The sequence below is a fragment of the Phocoena phocoena genome, chromosome 19 (genome assembly GCF_963924675.1).
Source record: "Phocoena phocoena chromosome 19, mPhoPho1.1, whole genome shotgun sequence".
Lineage (NCBI taxonomy): Eukaryota > Metazoa > Chordata > Mammalia > Artiodactyla > Phocoenidae > Phocoena > Phocoena phocoena.
In genome coordinates, this window is record NC_089237.1 from 50,661,268 (window position 1) to 50,681,777 (window position 20,510).

Sequence of the window (20,510 nt, forward strand, 5' to 3'; positions counted from 1 at the left end):
AAGGGCAAGGACCCAAGGCTTCCTGTGTCCGTTCCTCCCCTCCCTGGGTCAGAACCCAAGAGAAAGCAAGGAGAGACAGAAGGCCAAGGACAGCAGGGTTGGGAGTTGGCAGTCCAGAGGTGGTGGGGCCGGAACATGGTCGGGAGAGGGGGGCCGGAAGTCGCCCTGGGCCCTGGGCCTGCCACAAGATGGAGGCCAAAGGCAGGAAATGGAGGCCAGGGGGAAAGGGGAGCAGCAGGGCACAGGAAGAGGGCCATCTGGACCTGGGGGCCAGGTAGTCCACCCCCAGCACTGTCCCCACTCCCCGCGGACCCCCAGGACCCAAGTCCCACCCCCCGCAACAACCCCCCCCAGCCCCTTCACCAGGCCCAGGAAGGCAGGCCCACCCCAGAAAGCCACGTTTAAGCTGAGACAAACATGCCTCTCCCCACCCCCACCCTAGGCCTTCCCTCAGCCTTTTTCTCCTGTCCAGGACTTGATTTTTAAAAAACACCCACCAGAAAGCAAAATCCAAGGGCTAAGATCCCTTCCACAAATCAAAATAATATCCCCTAAAACCCAAAAGTTATCCTCCTACCTCCCATCCCACCCTTTACCACCCCCACCTTCCGACACACCCCCCAAAACTCTTAGCAATCAAAAAGATCTAAGATGGTGGTGTAAACAGAGTTTTCAGGCCCCGGGGGTGCCGGACCCCTCGGTCGAGACCCCTATCTGTCCAGCATCAAATCCTGCCAAGGCCTTCTGCTCCTCACGCCACCCCCCGTAACCCCCAAACCGAACAGCTGCCCCCAACTCCCATCCTCGGCAGAGCCTTTGTGGGGATGAAACAGAAATCAAACACTATACTAACGGCTGGGGATGTTGGGGGGCCCTCTGGCCTGTCTTTGGTTTCCATCTGGGGGACTCCAGTTTCGGGGTGTAAGAGAAAGCCTCTCCAATCATCCCCCCAGTTTCAAGGCTGACAAAGCCCGACCCCACCCCAGCACGCACCTCCAAACCTCCCCCCCAACCGCCACGTCTCTCCTGAAAACAGGGGACACTTTCCTCCCCACTTACCTCAGCTACTCTCCCCTGAGATCCTGGTCCCCTATTTTGAAGGGAACAAAATTTGGGGTGCATCCCTCACATTTGGGGTGCAGGAGAAAGGAGCCGCCCCAGTCGCATCGCTGGCCTCCTTCCTCTCGGCTGGCTCAGGGAGTGGGGAGTGCCCTAGGGAGGGGGGACCCCCACAAGAGAGCACATGAGGGGGCTCCTCCACTCCCAGTCAGAATTGGGGACACCCCCCCCAAACCCGTCCCAGCCCATCCGTCTCCAACTCGGCGGGAGAGGCAGCTGCAATGCCCCAGTCAGATTCCCCCAACACTACATTCCTCACCCCATCTAGAGGGGTCCCGGGGGCCCCAAAAAATCCCAAAAAAATCTAGGATGTTGGCTGGACGGTTCTGGACTAGCTCCCCAAATTTGGGGTCCTCAGATCCCCCCGTTTTTTCAGGAAAATTCCGTCTTTCACCTGCCTCCCGCCAGCCCTGCTCTGTCCCGATGCCAATTTTGGAAGTCACTCCCTCCTTCCTCCTCCCCGTCTCTCCAGGCCCCCCCCCAACCCCCCCGCTCGGGGGCTAGGGTCCAGGACACCTGGCTTCCAGGCCGGGGGAGGGGGGCACTCCTCGAAGGGCTAGGGGCCAGGAGGTCAAGCTCATAGCCCCAGTCTTAGGGAAGCAGGAAAGCCCGATCCTCCCTTCCCCTCCCCCCTGGCTGGTCTCCGTGGTGGTTTAGGAAAGCCTGGAGGATTGGAATCTGCCATTGCTGTTGCACAGGCAGTTTTTTTCCTTGGGTTGGGGGGGTGGGCGGTGGGAGGGAGAGAGGGGAGGAGAGCCAAAGAGAGCAGGGACCGGGGTGTGCAGAGCTGGCCTGGATTACCCCCCAGCCCCTGCTGCCGTGGGGAACCCCCCCCCCGCATCTCACCCACACTCCCAGTCCTCTGTCTGCTTTCTGTTTGGGGCTCTTATCCTAGAAAATCAGGGTACAAGATTCCCCTCCTTGTACCTCACTACCACCTCTCCTTGCACAGTTCCAACAGACTGCCCTAGTCAGGGGTGTCCACTTTACCACAACACACTCCATTTCCCCCCCATCTGTCCCCAAACCAAGGTATGCGCCCTTAAGAAATTGGGGTTCAGAGTTCGAAACCACCTTTTCTCCCTCAGATCTATCCAGGCCCCATAGAAATAAGGGGAGATACACTCCCTTTCCAAATTTCATCCTTCAAATCCTGGGAATATTTGGAGGTTCACTAAAGAAAGAGACTTCTAGAATCTGGGGTGAGCGGGAGCTATAAGCAAAGGAGTCCCACAGCAGCATCGTGCTCCAAATTAAGTGAACCCTAAAATCAGTCTCACCTCACGATCCATCACTCAGTTACACCAAATGCACCCAAAGAGTGGCAAAACACCCCAAAATAAGGACACCCCAAAACTTCAGTCTCCTACCCTGGGCCCTCATCTTGTTTCTCCCCCTGGAAAAAGCCTCCTGGCTCTCAGTGCATACACAGAAATATCCCCCTCCTCAAAGTAAGTTTGCACAACATTCAAATATAAAGCTTTGCTCCCCGGCAAGGACCCACAACCACAGAAGGCCTTCAAACTTGCTCCCAGGTTCCTATTACGTTCCACCTCAAGCTAATAAAAACCCCAAATTGAATTTCATGTCCCCCCAAATATAATCTGAACCTCAAAACTTATCTGGCACCCCAAAACAGACTGCACCCCCAAACCAGCACAATTACTCCACTTGAAATCAGATTGTCCACATACACTGATGACTATGAATCCCCAGAACAAAACCCTCATCCACCTCTGAAAAACACCTAGCGGGTTCCCCTGATATTCCAAGATGACAAACTCCAAATTGTGGGTGTCAGAACCCCTAGAACTAACGTCGCTTCGAAATCAGCTCCATACCTCAGACTTACTACTGGCCCTCAACCCTGAATGCAGGCTTCAGGGCCCAGAACAAACTAACTCAACACCCCACAGTAAACATGCACCCCACAATTGACAAATTGACCAGACAACACAAAAGTAACTCCATCCTGATACCAAAGGGAGCCCCCAGTCTAACTCCCACCTCCAACTGGGCAGAGACCAAAGCAACCCTCATTTGCAAAAGCCACCTCACCACCGTGAATCCCCAGTGGTTCCCCATTCCCAGTTTCTCAGCAGTTCTTTCCTGCACCCAAATAAAGACACCCTCACATCTGAAGGGGAGGGCCCCAGGCCTCGATATGCAGCTCCACGGATAATGGTCAGTCATTACTGGGCAACGGTAGACTCTCCTGAGCCCAAATGCAAGTCCCGCTTTGCAGCTGAACTCAGCTCTTGCCCCACTTCTCCAAATGAACCTTGCCCCACCAACTCTCCCCAAACAAAATACGAGGGTGTGACTCGTGCTTATCTTCCAGATCAGGGACTTAAATTGGGGTTATCAGCCCCTCCTGCCCTCTCTCCCTTCTTTTACCCTGAGACCCTCCCTGTTTCCCCTCTGTCTGTTCACTGCACCCAACTTTCATATTAATGTTCACTAAAAAGTCACCTCTAAAGACGGATGATAGTATCTAGCTTAAAAGAATAGAAACCCTGGGCTCCCAGGACTCAGATCCCGCTCCTTGTCCCACTCATTTCCCTTGTTCCCAAAGCCCGCGGATTTCTCACCCGAGATAGGAAACCCATCCTCGGAGGAAAGTCCCCTCTGTCGCCTAACTCTCCCTCCCTCCGCCCAACCCTAGTCCCCTGGACAAAATAAACCAGAGCAAAGAAGGGGAGAACGAAGGTTTCAGCCGCTCAGACCTAATCGATCCTGCGCCCCCGTTTGAGTGGACCCCCAGCCGGGTGGAGAAGACGGGCGAGGCGAGGCTAGTGCTCGTCCGCCCCCTCGTGGAAGGAGCCAAACATTGCCGAGCTTTGCCTACTTGCCGCGCTGGACCCCGGCGTCCCGCCAGCCTCCAAGCGTAGCCGACGGGCGGATGCCCGAGGCCCTAAAGATCTGGGACTGGGGGAGGGCGAAAGGGCTTTGGGCGGGAGTCTGTCTCGCTGGATCCCTAAAAGGATTCAAAAGAGAGTTGGGAGCGAAAGACCGGACCCTAGGTCTCCTGAGCGTCGTCTCTCGGCCCCCACCAGGGGCTTTCCCCACCTCCTCGAGGGGAAGCAGCTGGCGGAGCCGTCCGGTCGCAGGACAATGGAAGGAAACGAACTAGAAATCATATCCGCCCCCTCCCTACCGCGCCCGGCCAGAGCCCCTCTTTTGCAGGCCCCGCTAGAGGAGCCTGTTGAATGACCACACCCTCCCTCTGTCTGAGACCCCACGGGAGCCCACTATCACCTCCCCAAACCTAGTTCCTATTTGGGCTCCCCTTTATCTCCCTTAATACCGTACACTGGAAGGGGGAGTTTTGCTGTATTCACTCTCCTGTAACAGGTTCCTTCCTAAAGCCAACACACCAATTGTCGCTGTCCCAGGCCCCCCGACGACCCAGGTCACCCATATTTCCAATCTCAATATCCCCAACCTCCTCCCCAATTCCAATGTCCCATCAGTTCCACTTTCAGTGGCCCAAGACCCCTTACGTTACGACCACCTAGTGTTTCTGAGGTCCCGCCCTGGAGCCGGAGACCCCGCCCCGGGTTCGCCATCTGGAGAGCGAGGGAGGAAGGAAGGATACAGACCCAGGCGTTCACCCCACCTCCACCCCCGCCCCCGACATCCCGGCCAGATAAAGGAGCCGAGGCCGAGAGGGGAGAGAGACCCCGCCCCCCTTGAGAAGAAAGCTGAAGCCCCTGCAGGACGGGGGTAAGAACCAGAGACTGAGGGAGCCAGACTCCTGGGTCCCGCTAAGAGGGTTGGGGCTTGTTGATGGTAAGAAGACAGAGGCCCAGAAATTGAGCTAAACTAGGGATCCGGGACTAGAGAATGGACTTTCGTGATTCGGGGAAGGGAGCTTCGATTGGGATTTGGAGGGGTGTGGACCACGGGTCATCTGGGGTCTCCAGGCAGGATCGGACTCCTGAGACCAGGCGCGCGGTGGGGCAGAGGGTAAATGGGGGTGCTGGAAGGGCACTGGGAGTCTAAGTAAGGGCGCTGCGGGCCGGATTCCTCACACTTGCCATCGACGCCGCGGTGTGGGAACCTTCAACTCGCTCCAAGCGCTGTGGAATCTAGAGGAGGAAAGCGAGCGATGCTGTGGTTGAGGGTAGAAAGAACAAGATGAATTAAGTGGGGCTGCGTGAGCCGGGGCCGGGGGCTTGGCTCTAGCTGCACCTCAGCAGGAAGAGGCAAACTGCGGAAGGGCAGGCGTCTTAGGACGGCCTGGATCCCTGAGCCCTCTCCTTGGCACCCGCAGGCCTGCGTCGCCATGGGCTCCACCGCTGCCCCGGAGGGAACGCTGGGCTACGTCCGCGAGTTCACTCGCCACTCCTCCGACGTGCTCGGCAACCTGAATGAGCTGCGCCTGCGCGGGATCCTCACTGACGTCACGCTGCTGGTTGGCGGGCAACCCCTTCGAGCTCACAAGGCAGTTCTTATCGCCTGCAGGTTCGAGGGGTGGCTCAGGGGTGGGGTGGGACCAAATGGAAAAGGGGCGGAGCCCGAAGGTCTTTGGGAGGGAACCCGAAGCCAAACCTTCCAGAAGCAGGAGGCGGGGCGTCCGCGAATTGGGGGCGGAGTGAGAGTGGGGGGCGGGGTGAGAGTGGGGGAGGCGGGGCTTTGTACAGGGGCGCGTGTCTCCCTTGGTTCCCCAGCCCCTAACATGACCTATCTTTCCTCTCTCCAGTGGCTTCTTCTATTCAATTTTCCGAGGCCGTGCAGGAGTGGGGGTAGACGTGCTCTCCCTGCCCGGGGGCCCCGAAGCCGGAGGCTTCGCTCCTCTTCTGGACTTCATGTACACTTCACGCCTACGCCTCTCTCCGGCCACTGCACCAGCCGTCCTTGCAGCCGCCACCTACTTGCAGATGGAACACGTGGTCCAGGCATGCCACCGCTTCATCCAGGCCAGGTGAGGGAGCCCCAACTCGGTGTTCCTCATGGGTGAAGTGGCATCCTAGGTGTCAAGGGCAAAGACCAAGATTAGGAAATAGCACTAATGTCCATCGCACTTTTCTCAGCTATGAACCTCTGGGCATCTCCCTGCGGCCCCTGGAGGCAGAACCCCCCACGCCCCCAACGGCCCCTCCGCCAGGCAGTCCCAGGCGCTCCGAAGGGCACCCAGACCCACCTACTGAGTCTCGCAGCTGCAGTCAAGGGCCCCCCAGTCCAGGCAGCCCAGACCCCAAGGCCTGCAACTGGAAAAAGTACAAGTTCATCGTGCTAAACTCTCAGGCCTCCCAAGCAGGGAGCCTGGCAGGGGAGAGGAGTTCTGGTCAACTTTGCTCCCAGGCCCGGCTCCCCAGTGGAGATGAGGCTTCCAGCAGCAGCAGCAGTGAAGAAGGACCCATTTCCGGTCCACAGAGCAGGTACAGAAACTGGAACCCCCCACAATTTGTAGAGGCAGCCTCAGCTCAGAGGCACAGCCATTGGGCCTTGGGTGGTCAGGAGCAGGGAGTGAAGGAGTGGGCTTCAGAGACAACAGCTCACCTTAGGGAGCTGGCCAGAGGTCAGGCTTACTCTGTAGGGTGGGACTTGAGCAGTGAAATTGGATATGGCACATTGGTCCATAGTGGCTCACCTCCAGAGGGTAGGCCTATGGCAACAAGTCTTCCAGGGGAGAACCCCACCACCGCTGCCGCCATATAATCTCTCCTAACCCTTTTCTCTGGGCCTTGACATCTGCCTAGGCTCTCTCCAACTGCTGCCACTGTACAGTTCAAATGTGGGGCTCCAGTCAATACCCCCCATCTCCTCACACCCCGGGCTCCAGAGACCACTGGGTCACACTCTGGGCGGGCTCATCCACCACCAGGTAAGAGCCCCTCCTTTTACCCCCTTCTTGGATTTTCTCCCATGGCTGCTCAAGGCCAGTTTAAAGGCCCAGTCCATTTCCTGCTGATTAGAATCACCTAGGGAGCTTTTAAAATTCCTATTGCCCAGGTCACACCCCGTAGATCAGAAAGTCTGCAAGTGGGAGCCTGGCATCAGTACTTTTTAAAGCTTCCAGTGAACAGCACTGTTTGGGAACTTCTGGCCTATTTCCATCCAGGCCTGAGTGGTCAGCCCAGGGCTTGGCAAGGCCTCTCTGGCAAACTGTCATCCAGAGTGGTGCAAGAGAGGAGAGAGAAACAGAAACTTCCACCCACGAGTAGGGGCCCCCACCTACCACCACCGCTATTGGAGTGATTAGCAGAGTACTCTGGAATCAGACAGACATGGAGTCAGATCTTGGCTTGTCCTCTCAATAACCATGTGACCCCAAGCAAGTCAAATGAGCCCCAGAAGCCTTAACAGTAAATTGGGAAAAAGAAAACCCGCTACCGTGTGGTTTGAGGATTCACTGGTATTGTCATTACCCACCACCCTTCCCAGGAAGTGAATTTTTCAGCTGCCAGAGCTGTGAGGCTGTGGCTGGGTGCTCATCGGGGCTGGACCCCTTGGCTCCTGGGGATGAGGATAAGCCCTACAAGTGTCAGCTCTGCCGGTCTGCCTTCCGCTATAAGGGCAACCTGGCCAGTCACCGCACGGTGCACACAGGTAGGGGAGGAGCAGGGAGAGGGCCCTGGCCTTGGTGCCCACAGCCGTCCCCTGGTAGAGTCCCTGACCTCCCTTCCTCCCTGCCTCCAGGGGAAAAGCCCTACCACTGCTCCGTCTGCGGAGCCCGCTTTAACCGGCCGGCTAACCTGAAAACGCATAGCCGCATCCATTCGGGAGAGAAGCCCTACAAGTGTGAGACGTGCGGCTCGCGCTTTGTACAGGTACGGCGCCAGTTTCAGAGACGGCTCGCAGGCAAATTTCCGAGAGGGCGAGGTGGGCCGAATGGGGAGGGTTCTGTCCCTCCCATTGGCGCTGTCTGAGGTCCCCTCCTCTCCCAGGTAGCGCATCTGCGCGCGCACGTGCTGATCCACACCGGGGAGAAGCCCTATCCTTGCCCCACCTGCGGGACTCGCTTCCGCCACCTACAGACCCTCAAGAGCCACGTTCGCATCCACACGGGAGAGAAGCCTTACCACGTGAGTAGCCGACCTGGCTTGACCCAAAGCCTTGGAATTACCTTCCGTTTACCGAGGGGCGGAGCTCTGAAAGGAGCCGGCCCAGCGGTTCTAGACCTCATCGAGGTGGGCGGTGTCCTTGTGAGTAAGGGGCGGGGGCCGAGGGTAGGCGTGGCAGGTATAGAAGTTAGGCTCCTGGACGGGGCGCTACCCTCCTGGAGAGGAGCTGACGGATGGAGAAAGATTTGCTGAAGAGGGCGGGGCGTAGCTCCTAGGCCTTCCCCTGAGGACTTGGGAGCAGGTAGGGACTAAAAAGCTTCTCTAAGATAGAGTGCTGGGCGGTTCTCCTTTGCTCAACACCTAAAAGGTGGTCGTGGTTGGGGAGGGACCTGACTCAGCTGTCCTTCGACAGTGCGACCCCTGCAGTCTGCATTTCCGGCACAAGAGTCAACTTCGGCTGCATCTGCGCCAGAAACACGGAGCTGCTACCAACACCAAAGTGCACTACCACATTCTGGGGGGGCCCTAGCTGAGCGCCTGCCCAGGCCCCACTCCCTTCCTGGAAGACAGGAAAGCTGCGGCTCACGCCTGGGTTCGCTGTCAGGCTTGGGCATAGGGGTGTGCAAGGCCCCTCGATGTCAGCGACTTGCCACCACCTTAATTTCTCACTGGGGAGAGCAGGGGTGGCAGATCCCAGCTTGATCTGCCTTTGTTTTGCTGGTCAAAACCTCTTCCCCACGATCACAATTGTTTCTGAGGAGAGAACAAGCTAGGAGCTGTAGGAGGGGAGAGACTGGAGGCCTGGTTTCCACCTGCAGCCCCCATCTCATTCGGTTTATCTGTAAATATAATTTATTGAGGCCTTTGGGTGGCACCAGGGCCTTCATTCTATTGCATTTCTCATGTCCCTCTTCCACAAGTGTGATCAAAAGTGACCTGAAACACAGAATGTGAGGTCATGGCTCTGCCGGCAGAGATTAGCACTGGCTGCCTCCTTTGGCGTGAGTGTTTTATATTATTATTGTCATAACTTTTATCTTTAGAGTTGTTCTTTTCCTATTTGCTTGTTGGTTTGTTTCAAATGGAGAAAGGGGTTCTCCGTGTCCTACCCCTCCAATTCTAGGTCTGGAAACGTTATTTGTTCTAGGGCAGCTCTGGGAACATGTGGGTTTATGGAATTGGGTCAGGAACCCTCTCTGGTATTCTGAACGTTGTAGGTTTTCTAGCAGGCCAGCACTGGATTAGACTTTTTCTGTTCTTCAAGGGTTACAGGAACCTATGGTGAGCCTGAAGTGGAGGTAGTAAGTACCTCCTAGAGGCAGTGGGTGTGGGGCCTTTGTCAGTCTTGGAACTGGGGGGATGATTACAGAGGCTTTCTCTTACGTTCCTAACTGCCCCATTCGTCTGATCACCTAGGTCTGGCTCCACTGTGTCTGTTTGACAGAACTCACCCAGGAGCTTGAGTTGGGCCTACAATCCTCCCACTAGGACCCATTCTTAGCACTGAGTTGATCCCTCCATGCAGGAGAGATCTGAAATTCCTCACCAGAGATGATGCAGTCTTTTCTGATTCTGCCCAGTCTCTAAGAATGTTATGACCTAGGGGAGAATTATGAAACCCTTTATCTTGACTAAACAGTAAAGAGTATGACTCATCCTTTACTGCAGAGGTGTCTGGGTTTGAATGTTCCTTGGGGTTCTACCTGAGATGAACCTCTTCTTCCTTTAGTAGGTTTTCGGACATCTTCTGGCAAGTGTCCAGATTCCAGAAACTTCTTTGCCTCTAGAAGTCACAGCTGCTTGGTAACTTTCTTACCTTAGAAAAGCTGGGTCTGTGACCTGGTCTTCCTGTCACTGCATTCCTGTCCGGAACCAGTGAAAGCACTAGAACCTTCCACAGGGAGAGAAAAGGGGTTGAGTTCCACTATGGATTTTCTGTAGTTTGGGATTATGATCGGAATTACTGTTGGGATTAGAGATTTAGAAGATTTAAAAGACTGACTGATGGACCCTCTAGTTGACCAAGTATCCAGGTAGGATTAAGAGGTTGGTTGAGGGGCAAAGTCTCTGGTGTAGGCCAAGTAGGTAGAAGGTTAGGAATGGGTTGCTTCTTAACTGTGTGGAATGTCTGGAATGTTAGATGATACTCTGAAGCCTTGATTTACAGTCCTGCCCCTGTTGCCCTGGGGGATTAGGGACATGGGGTGGAAGGTAAAAAGCACTTTGAATTTGCAGGGTGGAGGTTCCTCAAGACAGGTCAGTACTAGTGGCTGTCACTTGGGGACTGGTGAGAGAGCTACTCTTCTCCCTCTTTGCCTCTTACTCCCCACTGCAGAATTGAAGGAGGTAGGGAAAGCAGAGGAGAGAGCTGAGAAGGAACCATGATTTTTTTTTTTTTTTTTTTTTTTTTTACCAGATTGGATGGGCAGGTGGAGAGTGCCAAGGGGTGGAGATGTTAGATCTTGCAAGATCAGAATCATGGAATAAAGAAGCCTCTCTGTGCTGCCTGTTGTGTCCTGGGTTCTTGCCTGTGGGGATCTGGGGACTGAGGGTTCTGAAGCTGGGGAAAGAAGGTATCCTATCCTTCCTGGATACCATCTTGGATTCTGTGCCCATCCCACTGTCCCATCCCACCAGACATTTTAAGCGGCCCTTGTTCTCCCCTTCCCTGCCCTTGCCTTCCGGATCATTGTGTAGGAACCAGTGACTTCATGAAGTTTCTCCGGAGCCACCTGCATCCTACTGCTCTGAAGTCACTTCCTGCCTGAGGTGTGGAGGCAGCAGGGAGAAACCAGGAAGCCACTAATAATACCAACATGTTGGGGGATGCATCTGTGCAGGGGAACTTAATGCCTGGACACCCTCTACCACCACCACCACCACAGAAAATGGATAGGACTTGGGTGCCATAAGGATAATAGGAGCTGGAGGTGGCAGTGAGAAGGCTGTGTGGTTAGAGCCAGCGTGCCAGCTCTACCCCTCCCCCAGCAGCGGAATCCATCCAGTGCCTAGTACACACTTCTCTCCCACCCTTTCCCCTGTCCTGTGTGTGTCATGGGTGCACAGCCTTGTTCTACCCAGAGGTTAAGGGGTCACTAATTCTGATAAGTGGACTTAAATTTTGGACTTAAATTCCTTTTGGACTTAAATTCCTCATCCATGAAATAAGTCCATTAGCATGGAAGGAATAAGTTCCTTCCAACGTTTACAGTTTGTGGTTGTGCTTCTTAATCTTTTAAAACCCATGACCTGGGTTAGATTTTTTTTTTAAGCACAAAACAAAGAAACTAAACTAAAACCTTCCTTCCCCTCCCACTGCAGCTTATCCCCTGTTTAAAATAAGACCAGCTTAAAATAAAATAAGACCAGCTAATATTACTTAACTCCTACTACATGTCAGGCCCTAAACTAAACATTTTAGTGTATAGATTTTCTAATTCAACTCCCCTGACAACCCTAAAAGTAGGTACTATTATTAGCCCCAGTTTACAAGTGGGGAAACCAGCTGAGAGGTTCAATGTCTTGGCCAAGTTAAGAAGTGATGAAACCAGGATTGGAACTATGATTTGATTCTAAAGACTGCGCTCTTAACCACTCTGTTATACAGCCACACCAATTTCTACATCTTTGGTACAGTCCCCACCGGCCAAAGTTCTAACTCCACTTAAAAAAAAAAAAAAAGCTTCTTGGGTATGATTACTTTTATTTCCCACATATAAAAGTATACGGCTCAATATGCTTTTTTAAATTACACAGCCTCCCTCCCCACCCCAGCCCCACTTGTCTGGGTATGACCCCTTGAGTTCAAATTTCAAGGTCAGTGTCCTAAGGATATTGAAGCCAAGTCATTATAGTGCTCTATAAGGCTGGAGGAACTGAGTACTGGTTGGGTAGGAGGGGCTGATTGCGCCAGTGGTCATGGCTTGTCTCTAGTCTATCCCATCATGAGATCAAAAGCTGTGATTAGGAAGTGGTTGTTACTAGAGGGCAGAGGAAAATGTTCCAGCCCCACTGAAGACGAGGGCTGGTGGGGCTCTGAGTGAGCTCAGAGTTGCACTTCCTCTCCCCAGTTATTTTTGGTCTCTGTGACCCGTACGTTTCCTGTTAGTGGGAACAGAAGGGACAGGAACGAGTTCCCAATACAGAAATCAACGCCAAGAGTTCAAGAGCCCAGTCCCCTCTCTCTTTCCTTGGCCTTTGAACCCACTCAGGAATCCAGGCATCTAGATTCTAGTGGCCTCAGGCGCTTGGCCAGGTATTTTACCTTATCTCATAATCCCTCCGCACCACCCACCCCACCCCACCCCCGCCCAGCTTTTCAGCTCCCGGGCCCCTCATCAAGCAAGTATGTGTTTTCCTCTCCTGAACCAGTTTACCAACTACTAACGCCCAGGGACTCCTTACGTGCGCATCTCCGTGCTGAAATCTGGTCGAATTGGCCCGCTAGTTGGACAGGAGACCGAAGCTACCTCCTGGTTGGTTCCTGGGTCACCTAGGGGCCCGTCTATTTAGCCTGCTAAAGTCCCCTCCTCACGCCTGCGCCCCACTCACTGCCCCAGAACAGGTTCTAAAGCCCGCCCTGCCCTTATGGCTCCGCCCCCTTCTGAGGAGTCCCGCGTTCTCATTGGTGAGCTACAGACAGGGATGTTGGCCGGGCTGGCCAGGTGCAGACACTTCCAGTGATAAGATAGATAATCCACCCTGAGACCTCAGGGATGGGGCCCAAACTCAGTGCTGCCCCCTGGCTCCTAGACCGAAAGTCAGCCCTCTCCTCCGTCTGTCCCGCCCAGGCCTCGACTCTCGACTCACGGCCGGCGGAGCCACGCCCCCGGCGCTGAGCGCAGGGCTAAGCGCCAGCCTGGTCTCCCTACCTATATCGCCCCCGCTAGGGGAAAGGCGCAGGCGCCTCACGCAGCCTCTCTGCAGCTTTCAAGCCCTCGTTGGTACTTTCCTCTCTACCATCCTCTCTTCCCTGCTCGGCTGCGAGTGGTCCGGCTGGGTGGGTGGGCAGAGGTGGAACGTCCTGAGCCCTGCTCCGGAAGGGGCTTAAGGCGGCAGCCCTGTTACCTCCCAGATGGCACTTAGGGCCGAGCCCCCCGACGGGGGCTGGGGGTGGATGGTGGTGCTCTCAGCGTTCTTCCAGTCGGCGCTGGTGTTCGGAGTGCTCCGCTCCTTCGGCGTCTTCTTTGTGGAGTTTGTGGCTGCGTTTGAGGAGCCGGCAGCGCGAGTCTCCTGGATCGCCTCCATAGGAATCGCGGTGCAGCAGTTCGGGAGTGAGTGCTGCGCCTGGGTACAGAGTCCTGTGACCCTCGACCCTCGGAAGGGAGAGGAGATGCGGGGACGGTAAAGGAGATGGTGGGGGTGGGGTCAGTGCTGGAGAAGGACGCCTGAGATCTTCTCTCAGAACCCTTCCTCTTCTCCAGGCCCAGTGGGCAGTGCGCTGAGCACCAAGTTCGGGCCCAGGCCTGTGGTGATGGCTGGGGGCATCTTGGCTGCGTTGGGGATGCTGCTCGCCGCCTTTGCTACCTCCTTAACCCACCTGTACCTGAGTATTGGGCTGCTCTCAGGTGAGACCCTGGGCAAGGGCGGGTCAAAAGCCTGGGTCTTTTTGGCCTCTGGACTTTTACCTTCTTCCTGCTCCTTCCAAAGGGCTTAGGGAGACGCTGAGAGAAAGTTTTGGCTAGCACCTGTGCCCAGAAGGCAATTTTGTTTTTAATTGCATCGGTTTATTTATGGCTGCGTTGGGTCTTCGTTGCTGCGCGTGGGCTTTCTCTAGTTGCATCGAGTGGGGGCTACTCTTCGTTGCGGTGCGACGGGCTTCTCTTGGCGGTGACTTCTCTTGTTGCGGAGCACAGGCTCTAGGCGTGCGGGCTTCAGTGTTTGTGGCATGTGGGATTTATAGTTGTGGCTCGCGGGCTGTAGAGCGCAGGCTCAGTAGTTGGGGTGCACAGGCTCAGTTGCTCCGTGGCCCTTGCTCCTTCCCAGACCAAAAGCTCGAACCCGTGTCCCCTGCATTGGCAGGCGGATTCTTAACCACTGCGCCACCAGCGACGTCCCCCAGAAGGGAATTCTTAAGAGAGGTGACTAAAATGATAAACAGGTTAGGGGAAATCAGGAAATTCAAAGACACAAGCCCAGGGCTAGTGGGACTGGAGTGTAAAAGGAAGAATTACTGTAAAATTGTGTCAGATGTGAAAGCTGTGAAATAGATATCATTATCCTATTTACAGATGAGGAAAGGCTTTAAGCTTATGCAACTTGGCAAGTGAAGTTCACACAGCCAGAAATGGTAGAGCCCAGGTCTAACTCCAGAGTTCTATGGTAGTTAACTTTGCAAACATTCCAGAGTCCCATAAAGTATATTACCCCCATTTTGCAGATAAGTTTGAGGCTAGGAGATTAAGTAAATAGACAAGGTCATACAGCTAGAAAGTATCAAGCTAGGGTTGTAATTTACACCTGTGCTACATTCCGCTGCTGGGCAGTGTTGGGATGATTGTGTGCCCTGAGCTCCTTATGGGTCCCTCAACCCCCATTTCTTCCTTTTTGACAGGATCTGGCTGGGCCTTGACCTTCACTCCCACCCTGGCCTGCCTGTCCCGTTACTTCTCTCGTCGGCGATCCCTGGCCACCGGGCTAGCACTGACGGGCGTGGGCCTCTCCTCCTTTGCTTTTGCTCCACTCTTCCAATGGCTGCTCAGCCAGTACGCCTGGCGGGGGGCCCTGCTGCTGGTGTCTGCCCTCTCCCTCCACTTGGTGGCCTGTGGTGCTCTTCTCCGCCCACTCTCCCTGGCCGAGGACCCTGTCGTGGGTGGCCCTGGGGCCCAACTTGCCAACCTTCTCCATCATGGCCCCTTCCTCCGTTACACCGTTGCCCTCACCCTGATCAACACTGGCTACTTCATTCCCTACGTGCACCTGGTGGCCCATCTTCGGGACCTAGATTGGGACCCACTGCCTGCTGCCTTCCTACTCTCAGTGGCGGCTATTTCTGACCCTGTGGGGCGTGTGGCTTCTGGGTGGCTAGGGGATGCAGTCCCAGGGCCTGTGGCAAGACTCCTGATGCTCTGGACCACCCTGACTGGGGTGATACTGGCCCTGTACCCTGGGGCTCAGGCTCCCACAGCCCTGGTGGCTCTGACTGTGGCCTATGGCTTCACATCAGGGGCCCTGACCCCAGTGGCCTTCTCCGTGCTGCCTGAACTGGTGGGAACTGGAAAGATATACTGTGGCCTGGGACTGGTGCAGATGGTAGAAAGCATCGGGGGGCTGCTGGGGGCTCCTCTATCAGGTAAGGGGACTGGGATTTCCAGGTGGGTGCGGGCTGCCACGTCATACCATTCAGGGAGGTAATTGACATTATAGTGTATGTGAATACTGCCCTCTGGTATGGAACATACACAGCCTGCATGGACAATCACAGCAGCCCTGAAATGGGTCCAAGGTGGCAGGGTACCTACAGTTGGGGTTTTCAGAGGACCTGGTCAGACCCGGCCAGACATAACATGCCAGTGTCTGCCTTTTCCCTTGGCCCGCTGGGCCCCAGGCCAGGGGTCTGAGCCATCTGGTCAAACTTCTCCAGGCTCCTGAGGCCAGAACCTTCAGACCCTTAACATTTTCCTCTTAACTATTAACTGAAGGCATGGAAGGGAAGGCCACAGCTACTGGAAAGAAAGGCACAAGTGTGCCTGACTCCATCCGGATCCCCAAATCCCCACTGGCTGGTTCAGAGATCCTTTCTGAAAGCAGGAAGGTGGTTGAAATGGCCTTTTGAGGCCCCTAGGGAAGCCTGAGTTCTCGAGCTCCTCCAGTCCTACCTTGAGAGTTCTAATTCTTCCAAGATGATGGGTTAAGGATTATTTTCTTCCCTCCACCCCAAAATGTGTCTGAGTCCCAGGAAACAGATCACCCATGTGTATTTTCTCTCTTGAATCTAGGCTACCTCCGGGATGTGACAGGCACCTACACAGCTTCTTTTGTGGTGGCTGGGGCCTTCCTTCTTGCAGGGAGTGGAGTTCTCATCACTCTGCCCCACTTCTTCTGCTTGTCAGCTCCTACCTCCAAGCCCCAGGACCCTGTAACAGAGGCACTGGATACCAAAGTCCCCCTGCCCAGGGAGGGGCTGGGAGAGGACTGAACTACAGGAAGGGGGAGTCAGACCCAGAAACCCAGGGGTTGTTGGCTCCAGGTCTTCTGCCCCATCTTGGCACCCACAGAACCACAGTGCCTTAAGCATCGTTATCTGCCTCCTCCCCCCCAGAGCAGACCTGGGGCTCCTGCGATGTGTGTGCCAACCCTTTGTATTTTGTCTTATCTCTTCTTTGCTCGCACAACGTTTTCTGAAGGATCCAGGAGTTCAGCCTGCTCCACTGAGCTGTGAATCGACTGTGGAAACTCAAAGGCCAAGAGACTTATCATGTTTTACATGTGATCTCTAGTGTTGCCTCCCACATTTCTTCCCTGAAGACAGATCTTTGGGAAAGAGGGATGCCCCTTTGAGATAAAACTGAATAAGAAAACCGGACAATAATCAGAACCTCAAAAAGAATTGGGGCCCATATGCCTGGGTTGGCTGAATGGGGTCACGCTGGGGACTGGAGGGGAGGTATCCAGGAGCTCTGGTGACCCAGAGCATTTAACCCTGGACTCTGCTCTCTGGATCACAGTTCCTCCTACTTGCCCACTGACCTCCCTCTTTCCCACTATCCCCTGTAACTTAGGAAAGAAATTAAGAAAATGGTGAGGGACATGTGGGGGGTGCTAGCTGGGGAGGGGGAGATAAAGCTAAGAGAGCTGAAGTCTGGGTCTGGGATTCTTATGTTTTCATCAGGCCAGTAGAAGGAGACTGAAATGCAGGAGAGAGTTATCTGGGAAATGAGGATGGGGCAGCTAGCACCCATGAGCATCCCCCTCCTCCAACAAACTGAAGATGATAGGCAGACAGTTTCTCAAAGATTTCCTGTTATAATGGCAAGAACTTGGGCAAAGAGAAATGGACTGACTAGACAAACACCCTTCCTGCCTCGCACAGCTTAGGGGGATCCTGTTCCTATCAACCAGCCTTTTTGGATATTTTAAGTAGAATGTTTGCAGCATCCTAGATTGCCTAACAATTGGAGCTTGCAGGAAAAGCCGATAGAAAGTCTTTATTGGGGGCGAGGCTCAAACAAGAAAAGGGTCAACAAGTGCTGTGCAGAGTGGAGTGAGGGCCTCCTGGGGGGAGCAGGGCAACCTGAGGGTTGGGGAGCAGCTCCCCCCTCTCAGGGGGTGGGGTGCCTGGACGTGAGGCTGGACGGCAGGAGGGCAGCGCACTGGGCAGCCCCATGTAGATGAAGCTGCCAGAGAGGATGAAGGAGCTGCACACGAGGAAGGAGGCGGTGAAATCTCCTGTCTCATCCCTTAGGAAGCCTGAGAGGAGGGGGAAAGGAACTCAGAGGCCTCCGTGCCCAGGTGCAGAGGAGGGGTGCGAGCGGATCTGCTGGCTCATGCCCTTACCTGACAGGGGAGGGCCCAGAAGCCCCCCCAGGCTCATCAGCATCATCACCAGCCCGGTGGCCTGCACCACACCGCCGACGCCCACCAGCCCCGGGAGCACGCCGAAAACCAACGGGGCGTAACTTCCGGCGCTCAGCCCGTAGGCCCCAGCCGCGGCCAGCAGGGGGCCCCCCCAGCTCTCCTCGTTCCCCACCACCGGCACCAGACCCACCGCCAGCAGCCCTAACCCTGTCAGGGCCCCGAACATCGCCAGCAACCGCGGGAGGGGCACCCAACCCTGGTCCGCCAGCCAGCCGCAGAGCAGCCGGGCGCCCGCGTCCCCCACGGCAGCCACCGCCACCACCAGCACCGCCCCATACCCCCCCAGGCCCCGATCTAAAGCGTGAGGGGCCAGGTGCACGTAGGGGACGAAGTACCCGCCCCCCACCAAGGCCGTGCCTAGAGCAAAAACTAAGAAGGCCCGGCGTGTGAAGAGACCTAGGCCGAGGGCAGCTAGCGGGCTTCGGGGTGGGCCCAGGGGGTCTCCAGGGAGCGCCAGGGGTCGCAGCAGGGCGCCACAGGGGGTGAGGTGGAGGGTAATGGCGCCAAGGAGGAGCAGGGCGCCCCGCCAGCCGAAATTATCGAGGAGGAGCTGCAAGGCGGGCGCCAGAAGCAGCGAGGAGGCCCCGTTGCCCGTGAGTGCCAGCCCCACGGCCAAGACTCGACGGCGGGAGAAGTAACGGGAGAGGGTCCCGAGGGCAGGGGCGAACACCAGGGCCCAGCCGGAGCCTGCGAATGGATAGGACCGGGTGAGGACAGGAGCTGGGGATGCCTGCCCCCACCATCCCAGCTCGGCTGCTCGCAGGAGGCCCTCGCGCCCTCGGCCTCCAGCTCCCGACACGCTCTATCTCCACCATCACCCCTGAAGAACCCGGGAATCCCTCTCTCCTCACCAGCAAGGACGCCCAGGCCAAGGTAGAGGTGCAGCAGACTGCGGGCGAAAGCCGAGAAGACGAAGCCGAGCGAGGTGAGGACGCCCCCAACCATCACCACGGGGCGCGCCCCCCAGCGGGTGCTCAGGGCGCTGCCCACTGGGCCTGGAAGGAGGCGGAGTCAACGGAAGACACGCTCCTGGACCCCCAAACTCGCTCCAACACTTCTCATTAGCTGTTTGCCTGGCGTAAACTTCTCCCCCTGCCTAACAGCCCCTCCGCCTTGACCTCAAGACCCACTATATTCTAGAACTTAGGTACACTGGTCGACCTTTCTTACGTTGTCTGGTAATCAACCAGGTGTGTCCCCCACCACTGCACTCATGGCCCCTCCACCCCGGTTCCCGCCTCCCACCTCGGGGCCCCCCCTCACTGGCTGCCTGCTGCACGGCCAGGGCCAGGGCGCTGACCCACGCAGTGTCCTGAGCGCTTCGGTCAAAATGCTCCGCGAGGTCAGGGAGGGCGAGGCCCAGGGAGCGTAACAGTCCGTAGGAGAGCCCATTCACCGCGAAGGCTGCGGCCGCCACCACCCATCCCCAGCCCCCGTCCGGGGGGCCGGCTGGCTTGTGGGTCATCACCGCCTGGAGGAGGGGGACCACCTGTGAGAGAAGTCTCCAGGTCAGTGCCTCCTTTAGGGACCCGGGCATCCCTGAGATCCAGCTTCTGGCTCTTTGCCCAGGGTGGGCACGTCACCCTGAGCACGACAGGACGGAGACGGAGGAGCCTAGGGACAGAACTCCCGGGTTCGCGCGATCCCGGGACGGGATGACAGCCGGATCCCCCAGGCCTGAGACTCCCCCTCCCACACCCCAGTCTCCCTTACCCGACCTCTCCGGGCGGTGCGGGGAGAGGAAGGGCTCGGCCCGCTTTTCTCCCTGCTTCCGGGGCGGGCGGGGCCCCAGAGGGAGCAAATATAGAGATGGAGCCCAACTTGGACGGGCTCTCAAGGTAAACAGAGAGCTCCACAGGGGGGCTGAGCCACCTGGGACGGGGGGAGGGGTACGGAGGGCGGGGGCGAGCTGAGACAGCCAATCCGCCGAGCCGCGGGTGAGGCCAGACGCCGAGTCCTACGGGGATTGAATTATCCACTTACACCCCCAACCCCGGGGAAGGGAGGGGTGAGGAATGAATGCCGCCACGCCCACGCCCACGCCCACGCACCTGCCGCCGGCTGTGCACCCGGGAGACGCGTGGATTGCAATCTCCAGCCTGCCCAACGTCGGTAGGCAACGCACGGAAATAGGGGTAGTCCTCCCAAAGCCTGAGTGGATGAGTACTTTCGTTCTCAGGGAACGTTGCTGGAGAACCTGGTAAAAGCTCTCGGATGTTAAATCACCTCCACGGAGTGTATGTTGCGTGCTTAACAATAATATGCCCTCAAGGACGGAGGAGAAGGAAGAGGACTTCCTTATGATGGGCCAGGGACATGTACACATGTCATCTTTCATCTTCACAATCACCCTGTGAAAAAGGTGTTCTTCCCATTTTACAGATGAGGTAACTGAAACTTAGGGAGGTTAGGTGACTTGCCCAAACCACTCAGCTTAAAAAAAAAAAAAATGGTGGAAATATTTGAATTTGGGTCTGTCCAACTGCGGAACCATACAAGAACAGACCTAGGACTGAAATAGAATCCGCCACCATGGAGGGAAATGGCCTGGAGACAGTTTGATGCCAAACTGACCTGGAAATGGTAGAGCCTTTGCAGAGCCAGAGAGTTTATGATTCTGAGATAGGGGTTACTGGGAATACAAAGGATTCTTGAGGTCAGAATCGCTGAAGATTTAGATTAGAATTTTAAAAACAAAGTTAAGAAATCCGATAATTGAACCCAGGTATTGGTTTCATTGGTTTTTTTTTTTTTAATAAATTTATTTACTTATTTATTTATTTATCTTTGGCTGCATTGGGTATT

The 20,510-nt window shown here is 55.8% G+C and overlaps 3 protein-coding genes across 7 annotated transcripts; 2 read left to right on the top strand and 1 right to left on the bottom strand.

Moving 5' to 3' along the window:
• The first annotated feature begins 4,796 nt into the window (after positions 1 to 4,796).
• Positions 4,797 to 8,658, top strand: BCL6B (BCL6B transcription repressor). Its single transcript, XM_065897558.1, has 9 exons — positions 4,797 to 4,845; positions 5,396 to 5,586; positions 5,825 to 6,046; positions 6,156 to 6,503; positions 6,825 to 6,949; positions 7,510 to 7,674; positions 7,765 to 7,895; positions 8,013 to 8,150; positions 8,542 to 8,658. Exons 2-9 carry the CDS (start codon positions 5,408 to 5,410, stop codon positions 8,656 to 8,658), a joined length of 1,425 nt encoding a protein of 474 aa, XP_065753630.1. The 5' UTR covers positions 4,797 to 4,845; positions 5,396 to 5,407.
• A 4,360-nt stretch (positions 8,659 to 13,018) lies between these two features.
• SLC16A13 (solute carrier family 16 member 13) lies at positions 13,019 to 16,927 on the top strand. The gene is made up of 4 exons (XM_065896686.1): positions 13,019 to 13,402; positions 13,553 to 13,696; positions 14,683 to 15,420; positions 16,067 to 16,927. Exons 1-4 carry the CDS (start codon positions 13,204 to 13,206, stop codon positions 16,264 to 16,266), a joined length of 1,281 nt encoding a protein of 426 aa, XP_065752758.1. The 5' UTR covers positions 13,019 to 13,203; the 3' UTR covers positions 16,267 to 16,927.
• Positions 16,928 to 17,249: 322 nt separating this feature from the next.
• Positions 17,250 to 19,551, bottom strand: SLC16A11 (solute carrier family 16 member 11). 5 transcript variants are annotated; one of them, XM_065896687.1, is made up of 5 exons: positions 19,419 to 19,551; positions 18,969 to 19,176; positions 18,557 to 18,700; positions 17,625 to 18,392; positions 17,250 to 17,537 (listed from the first exon to the last, which is right to left on the bottom strand). In XM_065896687.1, exons 2-5 carry the CDS (start codon positions 19,168 to 19,170, stop codon positions 17,308 to 17,310), a joined length of 1,344 nt encoding a protein of 447 aa, XP_065752759.1. In that variant the 5' UTR covers positions 19,171 to 19,176; positions 19,419 to 19,551; the 3' UTR covers positions 17,250 to 17,307. The 5 variants fall into 5 exon arrangements, with proteins under 5 accessions (XP_065752759.1, XP_065752761.1, XP_065752762.1 ...); XM_065896689.1 differs by having other exon boundaries at positions 19,006 to 19,176; positions 19,419 to 19,549; XM_065896690.1 differs by having other exon boundaries at positions 19,006 to 19,176; positions 19,424 to 19,548.
• Between the last annotated feature and the right edge of the window lie 959 nt (positions 19,552 to 20,510).